The sequence below is a fragment of the Osmerus mordax genome, chromosome 9, assembly GCF_038355195.1.
Source record: "Osmerus mordax isolate fOsmMor3 chromosome 9, fOsmMor3.pri, whole genome shotgun sequence".
Classification (NCBI taxonomy): Eukaryota; Metazoa; Chordata; class Actinopteri; order Osmeriformes; family Osmeridae; genus Osmerus; species Osmerus mordax.
In genome coordinates this window covers 303,112-328,978 of record NC_090058.1, presented here as the reverse complement: position 1 = coordinate 328,978, position 25,867 = coordinate 303,112, and the positions used below count along the sequence as shown (strand labels likewise).

Sequence of the window (25,867 nt, the reverse complement as noted above, 5' to 3'; positions counted from 1 at the left end):
GGGAACCAGCACTCACATCTCCATCTCCGTCATGTAGCACAAGTGTCTAGCTCGCATCATTACATTCTAATGGGTTAAGCATCGAAAGCAGTAGGCTACAATTGGAAACCATTTAAATGGACCCGACAGGTGCTTTTATAAAATCAATATAATCTATTCAGAACAAGTTACTACAATGTATTGCAGGCCTTAGGCATACCAATAAAGTTGTCCAATGTCCCATCTTCAGTAATACTAGTCGTAGCTTTAGCATAGGAGTAGATCTTGTGTTTAACTTTTGGCAAACTGGTCACCTTCACTTGTGGAAATTCTTAGGTTCACAGAGTGCAGAAGAACAGTCACTTGTTGGCAAGAAAGTATTATATTAATGATAAGAAACCAGGACCACTCCTCCTAATGAAGGCAAGGGCATTCGTTCTAAAGGAATACAAAAATATGTTTCTTTTTATTATGGCAGATCAGAACAAAAAAAACAACAGTGACACAAAATGCAGTTGTAGAAAAAATACAAAGCTCTCATGCATGTTTTTCTTGTTCCATGATGAATGACCAACAATAACTTATGTCTTTTAACTTATTTTCTGGTCGGGAGAGCTGTTTGAGTACGAGTAGGCCTTGCCTAAGACTATTCTGTCTCTGAGTAGCTTGAAGAAGGCATAGTAATTGCTGAAGAGGATTAAAGCCAGGGATATGGTCTGGTGCCACTTTTCTGAACATATCAACGAGTAGAGCTGGTAGAAAATCATCGCCCCCTCTAAGATGATGAGGATGTTCAATATTCGTAACGGCTTGTTGAAGAAAAACTAGGAGAAAGACAGAGTTTAAGAATCCATTCAGTCCATCACTTAACAGTGGCTGTCTATGTTGGCCATAACACAGATGGCCAACAAGCAGAGGATAGATGTGTGCTTGTCTTAAGTTCATCATTGCCAAACCAGCAGAGCTAGACTGTTGACCACTGCTGGTCCCTCTAGGCTGGTCTCCACAGCTGGTCTCTCTAGGCTGGTCTCCACAGCTGGTCTCTCTAGGCTGGTCTCCACAGCTGGTCTCTCTAGGCTGGTCTCCACAGCTGGTCTCTCTAGGCTGGTGACCACTGCTGGTCTCTCTAGGCTGGTGACCACTGCTGGTCTCTCTAGGCTGGTGACCACAGCTGGTCTCTCTAGGCTGGTCTCCACAGCTGGTCTCTATAGGCTGGTCTCCACAGCTGGTCTCTCTAGGCTGGTCTCCACAGCTGGTCTCTCTAGGCTGGTGACCACTGCTGGTCTCTCTAGGCTGGTGACCACAGCTGGTCTCTCTAGGCTGGTCTCCACTGCTGGTCTCTCTAGGCTGGTCTCCACTGCTGGTCTCTCTAGGCTGGTCTCCACTGCTGGTCTCTCTAGGCTGGTGACCACAGCTGGTCTCTAGGCTGCTGACCACTGCTGGTCTCTCTAGGCTGGTGAGCAGTGGTGGTCTCTCTAGGCTGGTGAGCAGTGGTCTCTCTAGGCTGGTGATCACACGGTCATACTCACGTAGAAGCGATAGTGCGACACGTCGGAGGGCACGGCTACGTTGTAGTGGCCCATGGCCTTGTAGACGTTCTTACTGTGCTTCACCAGGACGCCCTGCGGCCACATGTACTCCTCGCTCCATCTGGGGATGACAGAAAGCTCTGTGGGAGTGGTTCTACAGCGGAGCAGCAGTGTAGCTGCACACTGTGTGTAGCTGCACACTGTGTGTAGCTGCACACTGTGTAGCTGCACACTGTGTGTAGCTGCACACTGTGTGTAGCTGCACACTGTGTGTAGCTGCACACTGTGTGTAGATGCACACTGTGTGTAGCTGCACACTGTGTGTAGCTGTGTGGTACTCACATGTGCTGCAGGACGTTTGAGCAGACGGAGGGGTCCACCTTGTGCCAGCAGCCCAGGTGCGCAGCAGCCTTGTGGAGGAGATCGCAGTATCGTGGGGGCAGCAGGTGTCTCATCAGGATGACCGAGGTGCTCACAGACACCAGGATGAAGAGCTCACATGACCAGCGCTTGTCCACATACTGGGTACTCTGCAGGAAGACAGAAAGCACAGAGCCCAGTTTAACATCACCACAAATGTTTACATTGGGACCAGACTGCTCAGACAATCTCCTCTTTAGTCAGTTACTTCAAAAATGCAATCAGTATTGATAGTCAAAACATAATGCTCGACACATCAACTCATCACACCTCAAGATACTTCAATACAACTCATCATGCCAACAGTCCGAGCTACTCACCTTGACGAACCACACAGGGACGAAGGCCACATAGTACGCACTGAGCATGGAGCTGACCAGGACCTCCTTCATCCTCCAGTTGAAGTCCATCTTCAGGTACTCCACCTCCTTGCGGATGAGGTCGGGCGAGAGGCAGCAGGCATGGGTGGGCATGGCCTGCACGCCATACAGCTGGCTGGTGTGCTGCTTCCAGGTCTCCTTCAGCACCGTCAGGTAGTCCCTCCCAGCCCCCAGGCCCCCCATCTCCTTGGAGCCAATGCTGGCGATGGAGGAGAAGGGGCCTGGCCGACGCAGGTCGCTGCTCAGACGGAAGAAGGGTATGTACATCCCGAACCTGAGGAGGGAAGCTAGAGATTATTCCTCAGAACCACAGGAAGCACTAAAGTGTCCTGGTTTGGGTGCAGCTGTTGAGCTTCATGTACACTAAATCATGTATTTATTTATTTAAATATGCATTGTGATAGGCCAGTGTGCTGGTCTCTGTGATAGGCCAATGTGCTGGTCTGTACTGTGATAGGCTGGTGTGCTGGTCTGTACTGTGATAGGCTGGTGTGCTGGGCTATACTCACGGGTAGCAGAGGAACAGCAGGCTAAGAACAGAGTAGGTCCTGAACAGGTATATGAGGGAGCGACACAGACTCCAGCCCGTCAGGGTGAGCACAGCAAACCGAGCCATTACCAAGAAGATGGAGTGAGGAAAGGACAGTTTCCCACTCTGAGAGGCCTGGAGGGAGAAACAGACAGGAACAGACAGAGAGAGGGAGAAAGACAGGAATGGAGGGAGATTAGGCCAATAACATTGTGTTTGTTGTTCAGAGCAGTAAAGGAGATATCGAACATCTATTACATCTACACATGACCGACACATACCTCTTTCACAATTGCTGCGATCAGCCTTCGAGCCAGCACGATGATCGTAAACACCAGCATGTTATAATCAATAAGATGAAAGTTCTGCACAAGAGAAAAAGCATGAGGCTAACTACCTTCCATATAAACCAGTATACTGAGAAGATGACTTCCCATTCACATAATGATTTTGCCTGTGTCACATAGTCCACAAGAAGCAACACCAACAAACAGCCACAGTTGACCCCAACCTCAACCACACAGGGCCAATGTTGACCCTGTTTACACTTGGTTTTAAGGTTTTTGAGTCTTGGACTAGCGGATCACAGTGCTAAATCCATGTGTAAATGACCACCTGGACCGATCAGTCAAACACAACTAACCACATCAACCACATCTTCAGTACTGTTAATGTAACTGACCACATCTCTTCAGTAGTGTTAATGTAACTGACCACATCTCTTCAGCAGTGTTAATGTTGGTTCCAGACATGGATGTAACAGGACATTTTAAAACCAAGTGTAAACAGAGATACTTAGATCTTTAAACAGTCAAGTTCAGTCAAGCCCTCAGACATGATAATGCTGCTGACACTAGAAAACAAACCCAGACAGAAGTCCCTAGCGTCAGGACAGAGGGTCACACAGCCCAGCACTAGCGTCTGGGTCAGGACAGAGGGTCACACAGCCCAGCACTAGCATCTGGGCCAGGACAGAGGGTCACACAGCCCAGCACTAGCGCCTGGGCCAGGACAGAGGGTCACACAGCCCAGCACTAGCGTCTGGGCCAGGACAGAGGGTCACACAGCCCAGCACTAGCGTCTGGGCCAGGACAGAGGGTCACACAGCCCAGCACTAGCGTCTGGGCCAGGACAGAGGGTCACACAGCCCAGCACTAGTGTCTGGGCCAGGACAGAGGGTCACACAGCCCAGCACTAGCGTCTGGGCCAGGACAGAGGGTCACACAGCCCAGCACTAGCGTCTGGGCCAGGACAGAGGGTCACACAGCCCAGCACTAGCGTCTGGGCCAGGACAGAGGGTCACACAGCCCAGCACTAGCGTCTGGGCCAGGACAGAGGGTCAAACAGCCCAGCACTGATCGTGTTGACGCACCAGAGAGGTGTGTGAGGGGGGGTGTGATGGCGGGTACCACCACACCGTCTTGTAGATGTTGACGTAGTGTACGAAGAGGGCGATGAGGTGGCAGAAGAACAGGTGCAGCTCGAACAGCACGCTGCGCTCCAGAGAGAGATCTGGGATCTTACAGTGTTTCAGAGGAACCACCGTCTGGGCAGCCAGCGGAGGGCTGGAGATACCTGCACCTGAGCCGTTCCTGGGGCACACACACACACACAGTCAGACAATTATCAGTTTTAAAAGCAGACGTTGAACAAGAGCCTTAACGTTTTTCAAGGCAACTGTAAATATTTAAACATATATTAATTATCAGCCTATGTCCATACTTGATATACCTCTCTTTATTCTCCCCAGAAAGTGAGTAAACAAGGACTATTCCTAGAGATTCACTAACTAAACAGGTCAGTCTGACAGCAGCCCTCCCTCCTCCCGGCCTGGCTCACCGGGTCCGGGACCGCACCCCGGTGACTGGGGAGCTGGTGGAGTGGTTGCCGTTGCCAACAGAGCCAGGCTCGCTGCTCAGCGGAGACCGGCAATAAGCAGAGCGGTTCGCCCCTCTCCGGCCGCCTGCCATCCCTGACACGCCCACCGCTAGATGATAAGAGCGCGTTATGCGAGAATTTCACAATAAACACACTCCTCCTGTAACAGAGAAGTTAAAGTCACGTTCAAACTAATATATTTTTGGACAGTGGTGGGGGTGCACCCTCAGTTGCAACACTGATCAAACTGACAACATCGTTAATACATCTAAGCGACATGAAATTGTAATGAATGGTGTCGTTTTGATCTATACAAAGCAGAAATCTCGTTTTCTGACACACCATAGCAAACTATCTGACTAGTCTGTGTTAATGACATGCATGGAGGGAAAATCTGATGTTAGATCTGACCACAATGTTCTGCTTTCCGCTGTGTCAATTATTAAATACCAGTTATTAGTTTCTAAATATTATACTATTCTCTATTGAGCATAAGAGTGCGTTGAATTTGAATGATTGGCAACACCATTATGTAATTCAACATAAGTGTATGTTTGATGTAGTTAACCAATAACAAACCTCACTTTAAGACCTGTTTTAGCTAGCAATTCTAGGATCAACAGGTTTTGCGGAAGCTGACTTCACAGTTAGCTGCATCTCTCATCGCGAATTGACAGATGACTAAATATATTTTCCAAGGACTACGCATGTTTTCATTAAAAGTATGCATGCAATTGAACGTCTGCCCACGAGCTTGAGACCCCAATCTTTCCGCCAAGATGGCAAAATGCATGCTCGACAAAATACAAAAGACTGCGGCCTAGCAAAGCGTAGCTAGCTAGCAGATAAACACCCAAGATGAGCCACCCATTAAAAGAAAATGTAAGCTTACCGGAGACTGGGCAATGAATTTAGTCGAAATGGTACTGCTGTACATACAATATGAAGTCACACAATCCAGAATGTCTGAGTCTCTGATGAAATAGTTCCGAATTGTTCATAATGGTAAACGAAGATACTCATTGTTGATGTGAGAGTGGCTGTGCAGTAGGTAGGGGGCGCGCCGCGGACGTGAGCATGTGGGAGGGAGTCATTATTTAAAGAAACATTCCTCTAATCTTCACATATTACATCTCATCCAGATGTTTATATAAACAGAAACACAGTCAAATGCCTCAGTTATATCAATCGTGGAAAATATGATTTTTGTTAGCAAATGTCCTCACATCCGAGATGCTCTTAACAGCGGCGGCCTTAAGAATCTGGGGGGCCGTTTCAATAACTAATATGGGGATCCATACCAATATAAAACATAAACATAATAGAGCAGAAAAGGCAATGATTCCTGTTGGTTTGCATCAATGGTATAGTATTTTTTTACGTGCACCTTCAGATTCATGAACAGGGCAGCTCAACATAGAATAATCTCAACCATTTGATTGAAACGATATACAATTATTTATACAGCGTTTTACGTTGGAATAAGCCTCGCTCTTTCACGCACGGCAACTTCACTGCTTAATTTATTAGCGCAGTATATTTTCAGCTGTCTGGGCTAACTTAAAAAAAACATCTCAAACATCCCGTCAACTGGAATTATTTCACAAAAGCAAAGAAAAAGAGTCTGACTGACACTGAACCGAATTTATCATAAACGATGCAGTTTACCGGGCGCGCCGCTGCTGTCGCCGGAAGGGTGAGCTCTACAGATGCTGGACCAAAGAAAGAGGTCACTTTTGGTAGACTGAATAAAGCTTTTCTTTTGTTGTCCGATATCTTTAGTTTTTCACCACCACTGGCATATATGTACGTTTAATTTATTTTCCTGCTCAAACAAAATTTTTAACCTTGGTCGCGTGGGCGGTAAACGTCGCCATGGTAACCACGAGTTCGACCAATCGGATATATCAGTCAGTGTTGTTTTGCTTAGGATTGTGGGTAGTGTAGTATTTCAACAGAAGATCGCAAATAACAAGGTTTATTTCATACCGACTTGTGGCTTTTATAGGAGCAGAAACTTTCGTTTCACAACCTCGTAGCTCGTGGTCTGTCTACCTTGGATGGCTTAGACATTATGGCTGACAATCAATATCCTACTGAGAAAATTAAGGGGATATTTGCTGGTTGCCCCCTTGGAGGGCGGGTCCCGTTTTGAAACGGCTCTTAACAAAAACCAAAGCAACTAATCGTGTGCTATATTCTTGAAAAAATCTTCATTACCTGGTCATGCATTTACATCAATGCACATTGCACAATGTTCCTGAGGAAAGTTATTTGCAAGGCTAATAAAAATGTATGGAACTAGTGTCATGTGAATTTCTCAACAATGGATAGCATGAGATGGCAAGTTGTAAAACTGATTTCTCTACAGCAGCGTGGAGTGTGACTTTCATTAAGCAGCGTACAGTGTGACTCATGAAGCAGCGTAGTGTGACTTTCATTAAGCATCGTACAGTGTGACTTTCATATAGCATCGTACAGTGTGACTCATTAAGCAGCGTAGTGTGACTTTCATTAAGCAGCGTGGAGTGTGACTTTCATTAAGCATCGTACAGTGTGACTTTCATATAGCATCGTACAATGTGGCTTTCATTAAGCATCGTACAGTGTGACTTTCATTAAGCATCGTACAGTGTGACTCATTAAGCAGCGTACAGTGTACCTCAATAAGCATCGTACAGTGTGACTTTCATTAAGCATCGTACTGTGTGACTCATTAAGCAGCGTACAGTGTGACTCAATAAGCATAGTACAGTGTGACTTTCATTAAGCGTCGTACAGTGTGACTCATTAAGCATCGTACAGTGTGACTCATTAAGCAGCGTAGTGTGGCTTTCATTAAGCATCGTACAGTGTGACTCATTAAGCAGCGTAGTGTGGCTTTCATTAAGCATCGTACAGTGTCTCATTAAGCAACGTACAGTGTGGCTTTGATTAAGCAGCGTAGTGTGGCTTTCATTAAGCATCGTACAGTGTGGCTTTGATTAAACAGTGTGGTGTGACTAGTGTGACTTTCGTTAATTGCGAAATAATTATGAATAGCTGTTGAAGAGTGATGAACCCACGTAATTAACTCGTTTGTTTACAGCTTGAGCAATATATAAGGGTAAAGGGTAATATCACAAAGGGGTTTTCTTGAGACAATACTGAAAAGGCAATACATAGGCTACTGCTTGTTGTAAATAACAGACACTGGGGAACATGGCAGTCGTCCCGCTTGCACATTGTACAAGACCGCCAACTTATGGACATCGTCAAATCCTGTAAGTAAATTGTATTTAGAGCTGATCCATTTATGAATGGATCATGATCAAGCTCAGCAGAAGCCTGATAACGATCATTTATTTGAATCAGGCGTGCTGGATCAGGGAAACGTTTAAAACGTACAGGACAGCGGCCCCTAAGGACCAGGATTTGACACCCCTGGTTTAGATAGTTTCTAAATGTAAGGACGCAACTTGGAGCCATCGCTGAGCTGCCATGAGCAAGTGAACAGTGATGAAATTCCCTCCTTGTGAGGAAGTAGATGGTTTGCCTACTCAGCAGCCTGTGTCTTCAACCCCATAGTGACGTAGTCCTGGCAGACCGGCCCCTCGTCCTCCCTGCGCTGACGGAGGCAGACCGGCCCCTCGTCCTCCCTGCGCTGACGGAGGGCAGCCTGGTTTCACATCAAAACTGGCCCGCATGAACAACTACCGACAGCGTGATGCTGCATGCTGTGACAACCATTGACATGTTGAGTAACAGGACGGTTTACAAATACATTGGACATGGTCTTCAATACTACAAAACTTTATTAGCCAAGTTAGACACCACTTAATTCAGTACTATTAACAAAATCAGAAAGTTAAACAATAGGTTGCTATTAAAAATAAAGTATAAAATGTTTGATGCCGTTTATGTCCTGCTTTGTCACAACTGGAAATTGCAGCTGAAAACTTGTACAGCATTCCCCCCAGTAAGGCGTCTGTGACCCGGGTCTCGGGTCGACCTTTTCCCTGAGCGAGACGCAGGTGACCCGGGCCTCTGGTCGACCTGTTCCCTGAACGAGCCACAGGTGACCCGGGCCTCTGGTCGACCTGTTCCCTGAACGAGCCACAGGTGACCCGGGCCTCTGGTCGACCTGTTCCCTGAACGAGCCACAGGTGACCCGGGCCTCTGGTCGACCTGTTCCCTGAACGAGCCACAGGTGACCCGGGCCTCTGGTCGACCTGTTCCTGTCACAGATGCCAGTTGGCCATCCTATGTTGTCTGCTATTTCTGTAGTAAAGTTCATTGTTGGGTTGGTTGGCCAACTGGCATCTGTGACATTCCCTGAGCGAGACATACAGGTGACCGAGTCATCCACCAGACAGAATCACACCCCATTCTGAAGGCTTTCTACCAGTTAGGGTTAAGGTCTACCAGCTCTGTTGGCCCCAAACACCAGTCTGCAGGCCCCCAAGGCTTTGAGCTGTCTTTCTGTAATCACTACCTGTGGACATGGAGAAAAGGAAACACTTAGCAATCAAACTTTTCACCACCTTGCAGTTGGCTATAAGGGGGGAATGAAAGAAATCCTGTTGTAAGAGATGACAGCCTTGCTTCTAAGTGCATGTTACCATGACCTCACTCAAAGTGAAGACAATTACTGTTACAGCCCTCTTCTGGTTCATCCGTCTAGGGGGAGAGGCCTAACAACTTATACAGCCGTGTTAGAAATGTATAGTTAGCAGGTCCGTGACACCAACCTTCTACCACAACTTACCATGAGTTGAGTTGTGGCCAGTCCAGGTCTCCATGGCTGCAGGAGGCGCTCCCGTCACCACCTGAGGGCAGAAAGCAGGCCCTCTGAGCTGGCACTCTGGAGGAGCATCTATGCTGCAATACATTCATGCAATTATCACTTAACACTACAAGGGTCATGCAACTCAAGCTGAAGTTGTTGGTTTTGTACAAGTAACTTTTGTAGAATTTTAATTTTAGCATCATTCTAAATGAATAAAAAAAAAAGAGTAATTGTAATTATGATATTCATAAGTGAAATGATTGGACCATTAATGTGCTCATTTGAGCATGAGTTGCATTACAACCACAAAAAAAAAAAATTGTACAGCCATTTTGTTTGAGTTATCTTTTTCATAACATTTTGCACTTGTGAATTTTCCGATAACAGGTTTTTGGCTCGCAGTTCCCCTGATTTTGTGCATCAGACAATAAACATCTAACAAGTGAGGTTGGGGTTAGTTTTACCTTGTGGCGATCTTTAGGCTTTTAGCTTCCTCTCCTCTGCGATATTCTTTTATAAAAAAAACAGTCCGCATGACTTTGCATCAAAGCCAAGTAAGATCCCTGTAAGCTTGACTTGAAATACTGTTGAAAACCAGTCATTTCAAACGTCTTGAAATACATGGCTCCAGGAGCTAGTGGAAATGTGCTATATACCGACTAGTCAAATAAAACATGTCCAAGCAGTCGACTTTGTCATATAATTCTCAAGAGTCAAACAAGTATTTGTCGATACGTTACCTTGATTAAGAACGGTATCTTTATTTTTGAGGGTGACAGGTTTCTTCTAGATGTGTTTTGAATACAGAGTGGGATGAAGAGGAAGCCTCACTGGAGCAAACATCGTTTAGCTACAAACATACAGTATCCTAAAGCCTTTTAAATATGGTTGAGAATCTCAAAACTAACGTTTTTCAGAAATAAGAGCAATTTAATACCACAAAAGCAAAAATACCATCTTAGGTTTCACTAAAAAGACAAATTAGGCTTTATTGATACAACGCACTGCAGCAAAACATTTTTGGATATATATTTAGTATCCTATTTAGGCAAGAGAACACAAGCGTTATGCATTTTGGAGACGGCACAGATTTAAAGCAATATACAATATTGTGCTAAAGCCTATATACATAATATTGTGTTTGACATGTGTCTCTCCAGACCTGCCCCAAGGAGGACCCTGCTCTTGTTCTTTAGACAAACATACAGATCACTTCTGATCAGACTTGTCAGCTCAATGAGAGATGGATCAAAATAAGACAAACGCAAAAGGTGTCTAGAGAATACGTTGAATTGAAATGATTTAGATGATATTAGGACAGGCTCCTCAGCAGTGTAGGACTAGATTTCATGACTAAGCTAAATCCAAGAAACATGACTGGGGTTTGTTTTTTTCTACATCTTTTTGTTCAGTTCTCTTCCATCAAGTCTAATTCTAGTTGCAGACTAAACATTAACGCGGTGTTGAATGATTTTTACCCCATACACTAAATACTTTGGAAATACAGGTTAGAGTCTGTAATTGTTAAAGGAAATCATGACTTAAAACTAGCTGAAATAACCTCAAAACGCGGACACCATTTAACGACAAAGTATACGTTTTTTTTTCTTTCTTCCTCACCTTTCTTTATATAGTAAATTACATTAAATTTGAATTTAAAACTGTCTGCTTAAAAAAAGAAGCAAATATTGAATGTTAACATAAACAATGAATTTCAACGCCTTCACACGCTCTCGACTAGACTAGGGGTCACTGAGACCCCTCCAACTCTACTGGTCCAGAAAAAAAAAAAAAGACCTGAAACATAAAAACTGGAAAGGGAGAAAAATTACTTTGAAGAGTTAAAAGTGGGTTACTATGGGAGTCAGTTGCCAGGTCCCCCTCGGGAGGAGGGTCAGTAGCGGCCGTAAGGGTGCTCCCGATAGGCTCCTTTAGCCTGCCTGGGGGGCGGGGCCTTGCCCCCAGTGCTGGGCCAGGAGCCCTCCCAGTCATCCTGAGCTGAGACACAAACACACAATTCCATATTCAGGCAATGACTTGACTTAACTAGTAATTACTTGGTGGCTGAACTAGTAACTATATGTAACATTGTTTTCTTTACGTGAATCTGAGTAGAAGTGCAAATCATCCAAACAATCAAAGTGTTAGTGCTCCTACCATACGGCTCACAGGTCTCCTGGGCTTCTCCATGTCCGTAGTCGTAGTACTCCGTGTCCCTGGACAAGAAGGAAGCCATCAGCACACGCTCACAGCACACGCTCACAGCACACGCTCACAGCACACGCTCACAGCACGTTATGGGTTGTGTACTCACGCCTGAGGAGCCTGTTGGCTGTAATAAGCATCATAAGACTCGTAAGAAGGCTCAGCGTACGCCTCTTCGTAAGCAGGCTGGGGACAAGACACACACAAAGTGAGTCTCAGGAGTACACACACACACACACACATAACTACTTGATATAAGATGGGACGTACATATTCTTCATAGGGTTCTGGTTTGGGCGGAGGGGGGTGCTGGTGGTGCTGCTGGGGCTGGTGGTGCTGCTGGTGGGCGTGGGCTGGAGGGGGCAGCATCCGGGGGGCCCCTGGTGTGGGGGGCCTGGAACGAGGAGCCGAGCCCCCTCGGGAAGACGATGAGGGGGGTCCCCCGCGCCCCGCAGGTGCTCCCCTAGCAGCCCCCCCTCTGGATGGGCCCCCTCGTAGCGCTCCTCCACGCTGGGCTCCTCCGCGAGGGGCCCCTCCACGAGGTGGCATCCCACGGCCCCTGAAGGAAATCCAGGAAGTCAGAGACCAGATACAGGAAGTCAGAGACCAGATACAGGAAGCCAGAGACCACGCCATGAACATGGGAAATTGAACATGATACTGGTCACTTCATGGAATTAATGATGTTACTGGTTACATGTATATATTCATTTTACAAAACAAATGTCATGGAAATTGGTTCAGAATTAAACAAAGTTACAGTAGATTGTGTAGAGAAGTGCGCATCTACACTGTTGGACAAAAACGCACCGCAACATACAGCAGCAGCCACTAAGGGATCTACCATGTATGATATTACTGATAGATGTCGTACACCTGTACTCAAGACAATACCAAGAGAAACCAATCCCTAAACTGCTACTTGGAAATACCTTCATTTAAACTAATCCTCCTTGCAGACAGAATCAAGTCACTAGAATCATCTGTCCTACCTGGTTCCTGTGTGGGGTCTACCTTGTCTGGGGGCCTACCTGGATCCAGCTGAGCTGTGTGGGGGCCCACCCCTGCCTCTGCTTGGGGCTCCCCGGCCCCTGCCTGATCCATCTTGAGCTCCATTCAGGTAGTTAGGGTCCATGAACTGTTCATGTTCCAAGGTCTCCTGCAGACAGGAACAGGGGCTTAGTCTGGAGAGAGTAGAGCTGGACTGTGTTGGGTGTGAGAAGGAGGCCTGAGGGCAGCAGTGGGAGTGAGGGTAGTATACATACAGGGATCAGGAACTTCTTGACCTCGTCCATGGCATGCGCCATGCGCACGTAGGCCTCAGGGATGGGAGCCATCACCTCAATGAACACGTGCAGCTCCATCCCCAGGTGAGCGTACTTGGCCTCCCCACCTTTACGAAGCTCCTCCTCCTACGAGACACCGCACAATTAGCAAAAAACTATTCTGCTTAAGTCACCAGACTGACATGGATAGCACTGATCCCAGGACCCGACTCCTACCTTGGCCTTGTCCCTCATGGAGCCTTTGCCCAGCACGGAGATCTTAGCTCCAGTCTCCTCCTGAAGACGCTTGATGGTGTTGCCTTGGGGTCCCAGGATTTTACCTACAAAATTGAACTATGGGGAGAAAGTGGAAACGGTTTCAAAATCGAATTCATTAACTTTAGGTTTTAGGAATATTGCAGCATGTCACTACCATGCCTCCGACATAACTAGTCCTTGTCTCAGGAACATGACAGAGAGATGGATGGATTGTAATGACTAGATCAGACAGTAAACCGCTCTACTAACCCGTGGGTACTGCTTGACAGGAATGAGGACCCGCTCCTTAACCTTGATATTCCTCGTCGTGAACAGGTCGAGGTATGTTTCTTTGTCTGCCTCTTTCTTGGTCTCTCCTTTCTGAATCCTTTCAATCTCTAGACAAGGGACAAGTACATGTTAAGTCATACATTAACATGTAGCTATAAATAACTTAAATTATAGCAATAACAACGTGTAAGAATGAAAGGTTCGCTTAGCACACTTCGCGCCAGTGAACACGCGCTCACAGCCATCCCGCGGCCCTGCTGGTGAAGGAGCAGGCTAGCCCAACTCACCGGTATCCATATCACTCAAATGTAGCATCTTTACTACGCGAATTTTAATCTATCGTAGAAAGCTAGACAGGCGTTGTTTTATAAGCCTGCTAGATGAACAAAAACACACTACATCGACATGGTGTGCTATCATTTTCAAGTGAGCCGCGCCGGGCTTGTTTTTTTTTTTTTTACTAGCTAGCTCTACTTGGTTAGCCTGCACATGGAATGTTTCAGTGACGTACTTAGCTGGTAAGCTAATATGAATGAGAGAATCTTGACTTCTAACGCTAGTAAAATAATTAAACGTAATAGTATTAACATTACCTGCAGATATGAGTTTCATCGCATGTGTGAACGACGAATCAAGGCTGTCTTTTTCGGCAAGAAGCTCTGGTAGATACTTGCTTTCATCAACTTTGCCTTTTTTAGCAACGACACCAGTCTCGGGTTTTATTTCTGACGGGCTCATCATGGTGTTCAGTTACAGGTAGCTAACGTATTTCGACTAACAACGCCTCCAGGTCAACCCTTTAGGGTGCAGAGTTTGCTAAACCTCGTCAGTAATGATGCTAAATGTGGCAGAAATGCTCAGTAAGATCCGTCCCTGACCAGCGCTTCTTGGACAAAGAGAAAAGGCCGCAGATTCTGTGGCTGTAACAGCGCATGAGCAGACATCTTCTTCGTTGAAGTGTTTTTTAAAAATTGCATTAACGCCGCCTAGCGGCCTAGACAACTTGAGTGCGGTTCATCTTCATCAAGCCAACTTACACTGCAGCACTATGGAGGATCACAACCAAATTGCCACATCCACGAACTTTAAAGTGATTAATACTACCGTAGAAATATGTTATTTGTGTTCAATAGAGACAGAATTAAAGATTCAATGTAAAAGTGAAAATCGTTTCATTTGTTTAACACTCCTAAATAAAATGTATATTCACATGGCTTATTTGCTCCCTGATAATGATATTCCAACTGTCTGCTATTTGGAATTCAATGTAATGTTTTTATTTTATTATATAGGCCTAAAACAAAATAATAGCCGACTTTGATGGGGCGACAAAAACCTGAATAGGGCACAGATAAAGCGCTTGCCTCGAAAAGTTCAATACCACTGGGCTAGAGCTAGAAGCTTAGAGCTAGATTTGTCCGATCATTATTTCTTGGAGTTAAAACAGTGATACCAGAAATGCTGTTTCTAACTTTCTTTTGGACACTATCCAGTTGTACAGGTAAGACGTCGTAGACTATTGTTTTGAATTGATGCATTGCTTTGTTTGGAATTTTAACGATAATGTTCTGGAAACTTGATGACGGGCAAGATTTTATTAGGCTATGACTGTAAAGTTAGTTGTCTTGGGAACAAGTGAGAAACATCGTCAAGCGAACAAAAGAAGCGGCTTTTCAATTTTTTGCGGCTTTTTTTTAAGGAAAACGAATAGCTTAATGTTGTCACTCTTGCCAGCCAGTGAATCAGAAATATTTTATTTAAACTAATAATCGTAAAATTGTCTTTTTTGGACTGCTTTAATAAACATGACTGGAGGGCAGTAGGCTAGGCTATATGAGAATATATGAAAAACAGAAGATAATTAACCTAATTTGGATGGATCAACTTTTTGTGTAGCCCAAGTGACGATTTTGAGGAGGACTTGAACTGCATATGAGGGGGGGGGGGGGGGCGAAGTAGCTAACAGACAGAAATACAATATAAAATGGATAGCATACTTTAATTCAGTATAGCTGGAAGGACCAATTTTTCAATCAATTTACATTCCGTTTGCTCATTCCATAAACGTCATTTTTAATCAGTCTGAAGCAACTACAATATTTTCTGTATGAGACTACTACCTGGAAGTTGTAAGACACTTCACCCTACAGCACCTGGACTCCCCAGCATCCTATGCCAGGATCCTGTTTGTGGACTTCAGCTCTGCCTTCAATACCATCATCCCCGCCCTGCTTCAGGACAAGCTCTCCCAGCTGAACGTGCCTGATTCCACCTGCAGGTGGATCACAGACTTCCTGTCTGACAGGAAGCAGTGCGTTAAGCTGGGAACACAAGTCTCTGACTCCCGGTCCATCAGCACCGGATCACCTCAGGGCTGCGTCCTTTCTCCTCTGCTCTTCTCCCTGTACACCAACAGTTGCACCTCCAGTCACCCGTCCGTCAAACTCCTGAAGTTTGCGGACGACACCACCCTTATTGGGCTCATCTCTGGTGGAGACGAGTCTGATTATAGGTGGGAAGCAGCCAACCTGGTGACCTGGTGCAGCCAGAACAACTTAGAGCTCAATGCTCTTAAGACAGTGGAGATGGTTGTGGACTTCAGGAAGAACACAGCCCCACTCACCCCCATCACCCTGTGTGACTCCCCAGTCAACACTGTGGAGTCCTTCCGCTTCCTGGGCACTATCGTCTCCCAGGACCTCAAGTGGGAACTGAACATCAGCTCCCTCATCAAGAAAGCCCAACAGAGGATGTACTTCCTTCGGCAGCTGAAGAAGTTCAACCTGCCAAAGACAATGACGGTGCACTTCTACTCAGCCATCATTGAGTCCATCCTCACCTCCTCCATCACCGTCTGGTACGCTGCTGCCACTGCCAAGGACAAGAGCAGGCTGCAGCGTATCATCCTCACTGCTGAGAAGGTGATTGGCTGCAATCTGCCTACCCTCGAGGACCTGCACACCTCGAGGACCCTGAGGCGAGCGAGGAAGATTGTGGCCGACTCCTCCCACCCTGGACACTCCCTGTTTCAGTCACTCCCCTCCGGCAGAAGGCTGCGGTCCATCAGGACCAATACCTCACGCCACAAAAACAGTTTCTTCCCTTCCGCTGTTGTCCTCTTCAACAAGGCCAAGGGACCACACTGACTCTAATGACTTCCTGCTTAAAACACACTGCTTTTTGCACTGCATTACAAAATTGTATCTTGTACATTTGTATTTTTAGTAATATTTGTATTTTTATATTGTAATTTACGGCAACTTATATTTTATTTTATTGTATATTTAATTCAATTCTAATCCCACTTAGTACTGCTAGTTTATGTACCCTTAGTATAGATAGTCCACATATTTAAATTTTAGGCCCCTATATGTTTATTGTATGCACTTCCTGCCAAAGCAAATTCCTTGTCTGTGCAAACTTTCATGGCGAATAAATCCCATTCTGATTCTGATTTGGTAAAAACAACTGGTTCTCTTATCATTGCCAAAAGCATATACATGAATTAAGTCTGTAAATAAGACTAAAATTCCAGTCTTCTACACTATTGTACTTGAAATAGTTCTTCTCAAGTCTAGTAATGTGCAAAAGCTGGAACTGAGATGAATAATTTCTATTCATTCTGGGATTTTTACCCCACCCCTGTACAAGTTTAGGTGTCTGTGTGGCCCTAAACTTTTTTAGATCTTTTTTTCTGAACAAAACTGGTTCTGATGTTTTCTGTTTTCAGATAGTTTTGAAGTGACCACACCCTCCAGGCATGTGGTGGCAATTCGGGAGAGAGCCGTGGTGCTGGGATGCAGCTTCTCCCCAGACCGCCTCTCTGGGCTGAAGAGCCTGGTCATCACATGGCAGAGGGCAGAAGACTCCAGGGTGGTTCACAGCTTCTACTATGGTGCAGACAAGCTGGACAAGCAGAGCCATCAGTACAGGAACAGGACGGTCCTGTTTGTGTCGGAGCTGGAGGCTGGGAACGCGTCCCTGATGATATCTGGAGTGAGACTGGGGGATGCTGGGCTCTACCTGTGCGCTGTGAGCACTTTGCAGGGAGCACACAGCACACAGGTCCAGGTGGATTATGCAGGTAAACCATCCAACACAAGGAGAGTTCAGGGAGTCAGGTGGCTAGGGCTAGTAATCCGAAGGTTGCCAGTTTGATTCCCGGTCATGCCAACTGACGTTGTGTCCTTGGGCAAGGCACTTCACCCTACTTGCCTCGGGGGAATGTCCCTGTACTTACTGTAAGTCGCTCTGGATAAGAGCGTCTGCTAAATGTAAATGTAAGGAGAGGCATTATATACTGAAGAGAGTTTGTGAGACTGGAGTTGTTGTATTTCAATTAAGTAGAAGCAGAATTAATAAAGTGATTATGATTACACAAACTCCCACATTTCACTCCCATTGTTTGGGAGGACACTAATGTTCCATCCTTTTATATCCCATGTCTTAATATGTGAACATGCACTGGGAACTTGAACTTCCATGCACTGACTCGGCTCACTAGAAGTTGCAGGATAACAATGATGTTAATTAAGCTCATATGAAACAGAAGGGCACACTATGACAGTGATTGTTGGATCAACTTTTTTTGTTTAGGTCAAATTATTGCAGGACTACAATAGTTCAAAACTTTACCATAACCCTGTTTTTGTAAATATAACCATGATGATTTTCAGTGTTTGTGTTTTTGTTTCACCAGCATTGTACTCCGAGCCTAGATTGAGTATCCAGGTGAACTGGACCAGCGTCAGTGTTGTGTATGAGACGGAAGGCTATCCAGAGGCACAAGTGCAGTGGGAGGATTCTGCAGGCCAGCAGCTTGTCCACCAGACACAGGTGTCTCCTCTGCGGGAGGGGCTTCTCTTTCTGAGGACACAGATTGTGCCACTGGACAACAGCAAAAACACATTCAACCTCACCTTCATTCTGAAGAACCAGCATGTCAAGCAAACCCTGGAACGAGTAGTAACCTTAAACCATGGTGAGTCATTGAGTATTAGCCTATTTACAGTTTCTGTTTGAGACATGAAACACTTTCTTTGTCCTCAATAGTGTTTGGTTACAGACCAAGGGCAGTAACAAAGAACAAAGAAGATGACAATGTTTAGTTACCATCTTCCAAGTAATGTTGGCTGGCTGGCCCTACTGCTGGAATGTTTCAAAACATTTAATTATGTTTTACTTTATCAGCTAAGCATTGTTTTTTCTTTCATTCTCTGTCCTAGCACCTTGCCCAGAAAGAGGAACACACCAGAAGGCAGTCATACCACTGTCTGTTGTATGTGCACTCCTCTGTGTGGTGGTCCTTGGAATGTGCATACAGAAGAAAAGAACTATTCGCAATCCTACCCGACTGATCCTGTCAGGCCCTCTTCAACAAAGGTCCAGCAGCCAGACTACAGCTAACTGATGTTTAGCTCATGTTTCAAGAATAGAGATTAAATCAGTGAAAGGTGAAGTAATCCGAAACCTACACAGATGAAACTGACAAGGTGCATAACTGTAGACAAAGTGCCTTTTCCCATGACATAACCAAACCAAGGGAATGACTGAACAGTATGTTTACAGTATGTAATCAAACAAACACTGCACTAAAATGAGGAAATGGGTCAAATGCATTTGAATCAAATATGTGATGTATTTACATTAGATTAAAAAAAAAAAAAAAGCACGGCCTAGATTATTTACATAATAAATTAACTACCACCTGAAAATACCTTTCTTGAGAACATTTTGAAAATATTATGGGTACCAATATCCTGGATAGGTTTTACAATTGGTTGGTTTAGTGTTTCCATCTGACAAATGATTACAGGGTTGGGAGTATAATGATCCCCTTTGGTCTTAACTTTCATAACCATTCCAGAAAACTTCACTGTGCACACAATTACTCTCCCAAAACTTTGTTTGCTTGGTATTTATAGATGCCTCTTTGACAATAAAAATTAAGTTGATCAACTGTTCATCACAAGTTCTCAATTCCCTCAGCTCTAACTTGTCAAGTTTCCACACACAACAACGTAACCCTAACCCAACAACGTATTATGTTTCAGCACACCCCCATGTCCTCGGGGCAGTTACTATCTGCAGAAATGTCCTCAGATGTCAATAATGGCAAATATCTCTGCCTTTTCCTTATCATGGATCTGCATGGCTGAGTAAGTTATTGCTTTTACCTCAGTCCCCTGAAATGACACCAAATTTAGAAACACTGTCAAAACACTGTCAAAAAACATGAAACACAATTATGACAAAAAGGATATTGCTATTGGTATGTATAGCTGCCTTTGAAAGGGGTGATGCATTAAGTAGTATGTGGGTGAACATCACTTGTTTTCCAGTTGTGTACACACAGTCAGACATCTGCTAAGCTCACCTGAGGGTGTTTTAGCAGACTGAACTCTTCTCCCCACCTACAAGACAAAAACATCCATTAATACCTGAGTCACTGTGGTCAAAATACACATGAAAGGGAGTATACTTAAATATTGTCTATGATGTGGGAGCACTGAAAGCCCATTATTTAAGGTGGAGTTTTTATGTCATAGAATGATGTGTAACCCTCCAAGAGGTTGGCCTACCCAATAATCAAGTGACTGTTTGAGTTGCTTAAAACAGTGTTACAGCAATTTTTTGTATTTGGTTTGTAATCACTTATACATGTTTGATATATTTCCCCCTATGGGTACCTGGTGCAGAAACTCCACAGCAATGTCTCTTTCCAGAAATCATGACCCGGTTAAGATAATCCACAGACTTAGTTGCAAGCAGTTTTAAATAGGAAATTTGCAAGAAAGAAAATTGTTCCTACATTAAACTGCTAACAACAAAGTCTACAGATTATCTTTAGTAACCAGGTGATGATTTCTGGAAGGAGACATTGCTGTTGAGTGCAAAATATATGCTTTTTGGGGTGAACTGTCCCTTTAAGAGTGTGAGGATTCCTGGAATCATCTGTCTCTGGAGACGTGTTCCAACTCTTCCCTGCGGTTACAACTAAACAGGGAAGTAACTTCAGATGGCCTTACCCAATGGACCGGATCCTGAACTGCATTCTATCAATGTGCAACACCTTCACCTCCTGTAAACATAAATCAGGATGGATGAGGTATGTTTTGCTAGCTTTATCATGAGTATAACATGCTGGAGAAGAACAATGGGCCCATTATTAATGAAAGTGATGGTAGAAGGGTTACATACATACTAATGTTGTGCCAGTTGTACTCATGTTTAAAACAGTTTCATGTTTAAAACACAGTTTCATGTTTAACAGTATATGTGAATGTACAGTACCATTCAAAAGTTTGGACACATGGAAAATGTGACCAAACGTTTGACTGGTACTGTATATCTTTCTGTATATACACAGATAAGGAGGCTTGGTTCTGGTCTGAACCCCTTTGGCCACCTGCGCACCCTTTTGGACGAAACGTATCATGAAAGGGTCAGTTGTTTAGTTTACCCCCTGCTTTTCAGTTTGAAATTGTTTTTAATTGTCCTCTGTACACACAAGCCGTTATGAAAGTATTTTTCTGAAAAGTCTTTGGCACAGTTTAGCTTGCATTTGAATACATTCTTTCAAAAACGTTTGCAAGAGCCTCTTTTATTTAACTGCTGTTTAGCCTCAGTACAGGGATGAACGTTCAGGTTTACAACAAGGGAATCCCTATCTTGGCCACCAGAGGGGGCAACAACAACAGTGGTGCATGAAGAGAGCTCTTACTCTGGGAATGAAGAAGAGATCAGCACTGAACTTGAACAGCCAATCATCTAAAAAATGGAATAGAAGTGATTCCATATCATCACCTGTTAGAGAAGAGGTACAGAGAGAGAGAGAGAGAGAGAGAGAGAGAGAGAGAGAGAGAGAGAGAGAGAGAGAGAGAGAGAGAGAGAGAGAGAGAGAGAGAGAGAGAGAGAGAGAGAGGTGGGCTTAAAGGTGGGCTGTAGTATTGGACATAACATGTCAAAGTGGTTCATTTGGATCCCCCATTCCCTCTATGATTGGGTATTTCTGTTGCCATGGACCAACAGAAACTGGTAGCTCACCTTCTGATTCTACTTCAACTGTATCAATGGGTTCCACCGTCTCTGTGTCTGTCATGTACCCAAACATGCCCATAGCACACTGCTCAAAAGCCTCCTCCAGAGACTCGCCCCAGGAGTGGATTCTGGGGTGGGATCAAAAACAGCCTTCTGAAAACATAATCAGATAGAATACACAAAGTACATCTCAGACTAGACTTCAACCTTTGTTGTGATTCAGGATCTACTCACTGTACATCCGCGGTGTGGTCCAAATCTAAAGAAAAATCGCAATATTGACTCGTGGTTTGAGATCTTTACTTTTAGTTGGTTCTCTGTACAGGTTAAGTATACAAATGATGTAATCGGGAATGATGGCATCGCTGTCATATAAGATCAACATTTGTGTAGCACGTTGTTTAACGCAGCGGAGAGTAACGGCATGATATGAGAGGACTATGTGACAGTAGGGTATAGCTACATACAACTCTAAAAGCTCTTGCTACAGACTCACATTCATACTTCTTGTTGATCTCCGGATATTTAGCCTTGATTTCTTTCTGAGACTCGGTTAGATCAAGTTCACGATCAGTCATGATCGATGTATTTACTTCTCACAAGATAGAAATGTGATTCAAATAAACGAAAGAATATTCTTAATCAACTTGCTGTTTCAACAACACGCAACAGGACCAGGAAGTATCGGGCGACCAATCACAGGCTGAAAACATCCACCCAACCAATTCCAAATCGGTTGTGCATGTGCACTTGAAATGTATAGGTCTAACAGGATTGGATATATATCCATATAGTATGCTCCATATAAATACTACTGAAGGTTCAATCAAGTAAGCGGTCACGGTTTAGGCTTGGTTCTAACAGCACGTATAAATGCACAAAGTGTAGTATCTATGAGTCAATTTCGTACATGAAGGTGGCATTTGCGCGACCTTTGCGCATCTATTGACGCATTTGGGTGGGATAATCCAGAGGAAAAATAAATACAACTATGATTATACTTTGCTACTTCACAAAAGCTTCGCCTGTATTTTATCTGAAGATGCAACTAAAATTGGTTAATGTATCTAAAGCAGCAATTCCCAACCTGTGGGCTGCGGCCACACGAGTGATCCGCGAGTATCGCCAAAGCAAGGAAAACAAAAGGTTTAAAAAAGATTTTGGGAAAAAAGTAGGCCTACTAAAAAATGATAAACGTTTCGAAAGGTTTAAAAAAAAAATACAAAAAAAAGTAAAAAACAATCTATGGATCATTGATGAGTACTTGATGAGGACTCTACTATACTCTACTGTACTCTACTCTCTACTCTGTTAGATTTCTCTGTTCTCTCCCTTCTCCTCCTCTCTCCTTCCTCTCCTCTCCTTTCATTGTGTGTGAAAAAGAGTAAAAAAAAAAAAAGATTTGAAAGGTTGAAAAAACAACCTTTTGGCATGTGTGTCAACTTTTTACTTAGTAGGTACAAACGATAATCAAAACAGTACAGTACACCACACAGTTAAGTTTTTAAAGACATTTTACATAGATTTGTCCTTTTCAATACCTTTTATTTTCCTGGGATAGATTATCTACCATGTCTGTCACTGTATTGTTTCACAACTATGTTGTCTTCTGATGTCCTTTGTTTTTATGTGTTCATAATAAAATATATTTGCAGGATTGTGGTATTTCCATTTGAGGATGAGCAGATAATGGTGATCATAGGCAAGGTCATCGTCCGTAGTGAAAAATCATGCATCCTGTTCTTCTGTGGTCTCACACACGTCACCACCGCGTCTGTAATGAAGGATGTAATATTAAGAATATCCCTGAATGATCCACCTCCACCACCACGCTCATGTTGACATGTGAGATGATAAACCACACACCACCCTACCTTTGAAAGTCCACCTCTCTTAAAAGGTCACTGGTCACTTTCTCCATGTTTGTTTTGGACTTTTTCAAAACCTCAAGCTCCAGTTTTAAATCTCTCACGGTGTCCTCCAATGTCTCCACAATCTCCTAATGTAATAGAATGAGTTAACACTACTGGTAATAAAACATGCTTGGTCCCCTCCAGTTTCACCTCCCCTACCTTCTGCTGTGCCACACTCTCCTCCCTCTCCCTCTTCCTCAGGGCCATCCTCTCCTCCAGACACACCCTCTGCAGCTGCAGCCTCCATGTCTCCTCCCTTAGCGGCCCCAGCCGGGCCTCCAGGTCCCCCCCCGCCTCCCTGGTCCTCCTCAAGGCCTCCTCCCCAGCCTGCCTCCTCCGCAGCAGAGCCAGCAGACGGGGCTCGTACCAGCCCTCCAGGGCCCGCATGCTGCCACTCAGGCGCCGCTGCAGGGCCAGCGAGGCCCTGCGGACGTGGCTCAGGTCGCTGGAGGCGCGGGGCCGGCTGGGCCTCCTGGCCGGGTCCCTCAGGAAGGTCAGCTGCTGTCGCTGGGCCTCCCGCAGCTGGACTGCCTCCTCCGCCAGGCTCTGGACCTGAGACTGGAGCTCCTCCTAGTGGCAGGACAGAGTTCCACAGCAGAGTTGACTGTCCTGTTGAACACTGTCTCTTCATGATCATTAACTGTGGATGGCAGATATCTAGCAAAACTAAATCAGGACATCTGGGGAACAAAGTAAATAAATACAAAACAAAAACACAGCATAAACAAAATTGTCTTTTAAGGTTTGATCTGTTTGATCATTCATTGCATTGTTGGACTCTGCCACACCTGTGTGAGCATGAACTCGGCCACATCATACTGCAGGGCAGCCAGAGTCACCTGACTCTGAATGCAGTCCCTGGTCGTGACAAACAGCCTCCTCTTCACCTGTGCCACCTGCTCCTGCAGTCCGGCGTGGCTGAGCTGCACCAGTGAGAGCAGCTGCTGCCCCCTGCCTCGCTCTGCCCTCAGGGCCTCCACATCCTGCAGCCTCTGCTGCTGCAGTCGGAGACACTCCTGCACCAACATCTCCCTCTCCGCCTCCAGGAGGGAGACCGCCTCGATGCACTCCTCAAACAGTCGTCCCACACTGTCCAAACCCCCTGCTGCCCAAGCCCAGGCCTCCTCTGCCTGTCTCTCAGCTGACTGCACCATCTCTGTGATGGTCCCCTGGGTCAGGCTGACCCCATCGCTGAGGGTGCTGCACACACAGTCTGTCCCAGCACCCTCCAGTCTCCCCTCTGGGTGAGTGTCCTCTGGGGAATCAACCTCTCTCCCTTTCCATGAACCCTCAGCAGACATGAGTGCTGGGACAGCACGTTCCACACTGACACACCAGGCAGACAGGAACCAGACTATTACATCATGACATGTCCAAGAACCAAAGGACAATACTTTATCTATGACTAACAGAAATCATATCAAGTTTAGCTTGGTCTTACACTACTACAGACTGCAAAAAAGTTAATGTTGAAAATATTTCTGTGCAATTCTGGGATATACCAATACACAAAGGTGTTGCCATTATATTATATGAGATCATATAGCTACATATATGTTGACATAGTACATATTAAAGAAGTACTTTGGATAAGATGAACACTACATGCAAAAGTGTTTTAGTTTACACTGCAGCCCACAAACCTACCCAACAGAAGAAGAAAAAAACCTTTTCTATCAATTTCTGTAAAAAAAAAAAAAATGTTAAACACACAAAACGTGCCGATCGTAATCCTGAGACTCCCCAATACAGCTGTGTTGTTATGTCTCCTGGAAAACAGTGCTTCTGTTAGTGTTTATTAATAACTGTGATGGAGTAAGGAAATACGATCTCCTAGCCATGTGGTGAACCATCTCACCCCCACATGGGGTAACTGGGACGCTGAAACGGTCTGGATGTTATAGCTGTACTCGCTGACGTAGGTCTGAACATGTCAGTGTACCAGAGAGGGGTTATATTTAGGCGTGTTATGGCCTGCAAGTCCATCTAACGTGTATTTCAACTGAGCAGACAAGGCAATCTAGAGTCACTTTGACCACCCTTGATCTTAAATACTTGATAAACCCTTACATTCGGATGGTACTAATTATCTTGTGGAATTTGTGGTGATGTTTTTATAGGAACGTGTCTTTTTCTTTCCTGAATCACTATCTAAAATAGATAAACTCATCAACGAATGAACTACCATGTTTCATACCAAGAAATCGCCACTAGATGGCTCTGTAAAAACAATGAATGAAACCTTTTAAAATCTCTGGCGGTCCTCACCTGTGCGCTGAGCAGCCCCAGGTGGGACAGGACAACAGCAACGCACGTTTTCGCATTTTGGAGTATTACTTGAGAGTCCACAAGCAAACCAACAGCGTGTCCATAAATTACTGCAGAAAGCCACGGTTTGACTTCTGCAAGCTT

At 44.9% G+C, this 25,867-nt stretch overlaps 4 protein-coding genes across 9 annotated transcripts; all 4 read right to left on the bottom strand.

Moving 5' to 3' along the window:
* Window positions 1-230: 230 nt before the first annotated feature.
* tmem39b (transmembrane protein 39B) lies at window positions 231-5,771 on the bottom strand. Of its 2 annotated transcripts, none has more exons than XM_067243100.1 (9): window positions 5,608-5,771; window positions 4,677-4,875; window positions 4,210-4,429; window positions 3,119-3,202; window positions 2,818-2,972; window positions 2,249-2,582; window positions 1,851-2,038; window positions 1,509-1,629; window positions 231-803 (listed from the first exon to the last, which is right to left on the bottom strand). In XM_067243100.1, exons 2-9 carry the CDS (start codon window positions 4,805-4,807, stop codon window positions 570-572), a joined length of 1,467 nt encoding a protein of 488 aa, XP_067099201.1. In that variant the 5' UTR covers window positions 4,808-4,875; window positions 5,608-5,771; the 3' UTR covers window positions 231-569. The 2 variants fall into 2 exon arrangements, with proteins under 2 accessions (XP_067099201.1, XP_067099202.1); XM_067243101.1 differs by having other exon boundaries at window positions 4,677-4,824.
* A 2,726-nt stretch (window positions 5,772-8,497) lies between these two features.
* On the bottom strand, window positions 8,498-14,405 carry khdrbs1a (KH domain containing, RNA binding, signal transduction associated 1a). 3 transcript variants are annotated; one of them, XR_010877410.1, is made up of 11 exons: window positions 14,096-14,405; window positions 13,482-13,609; window positions 13,191-13,307; window positions 12,954-13,100; window positions 12,720-12,847; window positions 11,959-12,247; window positions 11,798-11,874; window positions 11,641-11,699; window positions 11,340-11,481; window positions 9,463-9,523; window positions 8,498-9,189 (listed from the first exon to the last, which is right to left on the bottom strand). XR_010877410.1 is itself a non-coding variant. In XM_067243377.1 (9 exons), the coding sequence occupies exons 1-9, from the start codon at window positions 14,241-14,243 to the stop codon at window positions 11,378-11,380; spliced, it is 1,197 nt and encodes a 398-aa protein (XP_067099478.1). In that variant the 5' UTR covers window positions 14,244-14,405; the 3' UTR covers window positions 9,942-11,377. The 3 variants fall into 3 exon arrangements, 1 of the variants encoding a protein (XP_067099478.1); XR_010877409.1 differs by lacking the exon at window positions 8,498-9,189 and having other exon boundaries at window positions 11,316-11,481; XM_067243377.1 differs by lacking the exons at window positions 8,498-9,189; window positions 9,463-9,523 and having other exon boundaries at window positions 9,942-11,481.
* A 4,999-nt stretch (window positions 14,406-19,404) lies between these two features.
* On the bottom strand, window positions 19,405-22,363 carry zbtb8os (zinc finger and BTB domain containing 8 opposite strand). The gene is made up of 7 exons (XM_067242974.1): window positions 22,039-22,363; window positions 21,777-21,801; window positions 21,549-21,670; window positions 21,226-21,308; window positions 20,531-20,583; window positions 19,879-19,915; window positions 19,405-19,687 (listed from the first exon to the last, which is right to left on the bottom strand). The coding sequence occupies exons 1-7, from the start codon at window positions 22,118-22,120 to the stop codon at window positions 19,601-19,603; spliced, it is 489 nt and encodes a 162-aa protein (XP_067099075.1). The 5' UTR covers window positions 22,121-22,363; the 3' UTR covers window positions 19,405-19,600.
* A 622-nt stretch (window positions 22,364-22,985) lies between these two features.
* Window positions 22,986-25,828, bottom strand: LOC136949031 (syncoilin-like). 3 transcript variants are annotated; one of them, XM_067243227.1, is made up of 5 exons: window positions 25,724-25,828; window positions 24,244-24,781; window positions 23,615-24,025; window positions 23,417-23,541; window positions 22,986-23,316 (listed from the first exon to the last, which is right to left on the bottom strand). In XM_067243227.1, exons 1-5 carry the CDS (start codon window positions 25,777-25,779, stop codon window positions 23,271-23,273), a joined length of 1,176 nt encoding a protein of 391 aa, XP_067099328.1. In that variant the 5' UTR covers window positions 25,780-25,828; the 3' UTR covers window positions 22,986-23,270. The 3 variants fall into 3 exon arrangements, with proteins under 3 accessions (XP_067099328.1, XP_067099329.1, XP_067099330.1); XM_067243228.1 differs by lacking the exon at window positions 25,724-25,828 and adding an exon at window positions 25,103-25,154; XM_067243229.1 differs by lacking the exon at window positions 23,417-23,541.
* Window positions 25,829-25,867: the final 39 nt, after the last annotated feature.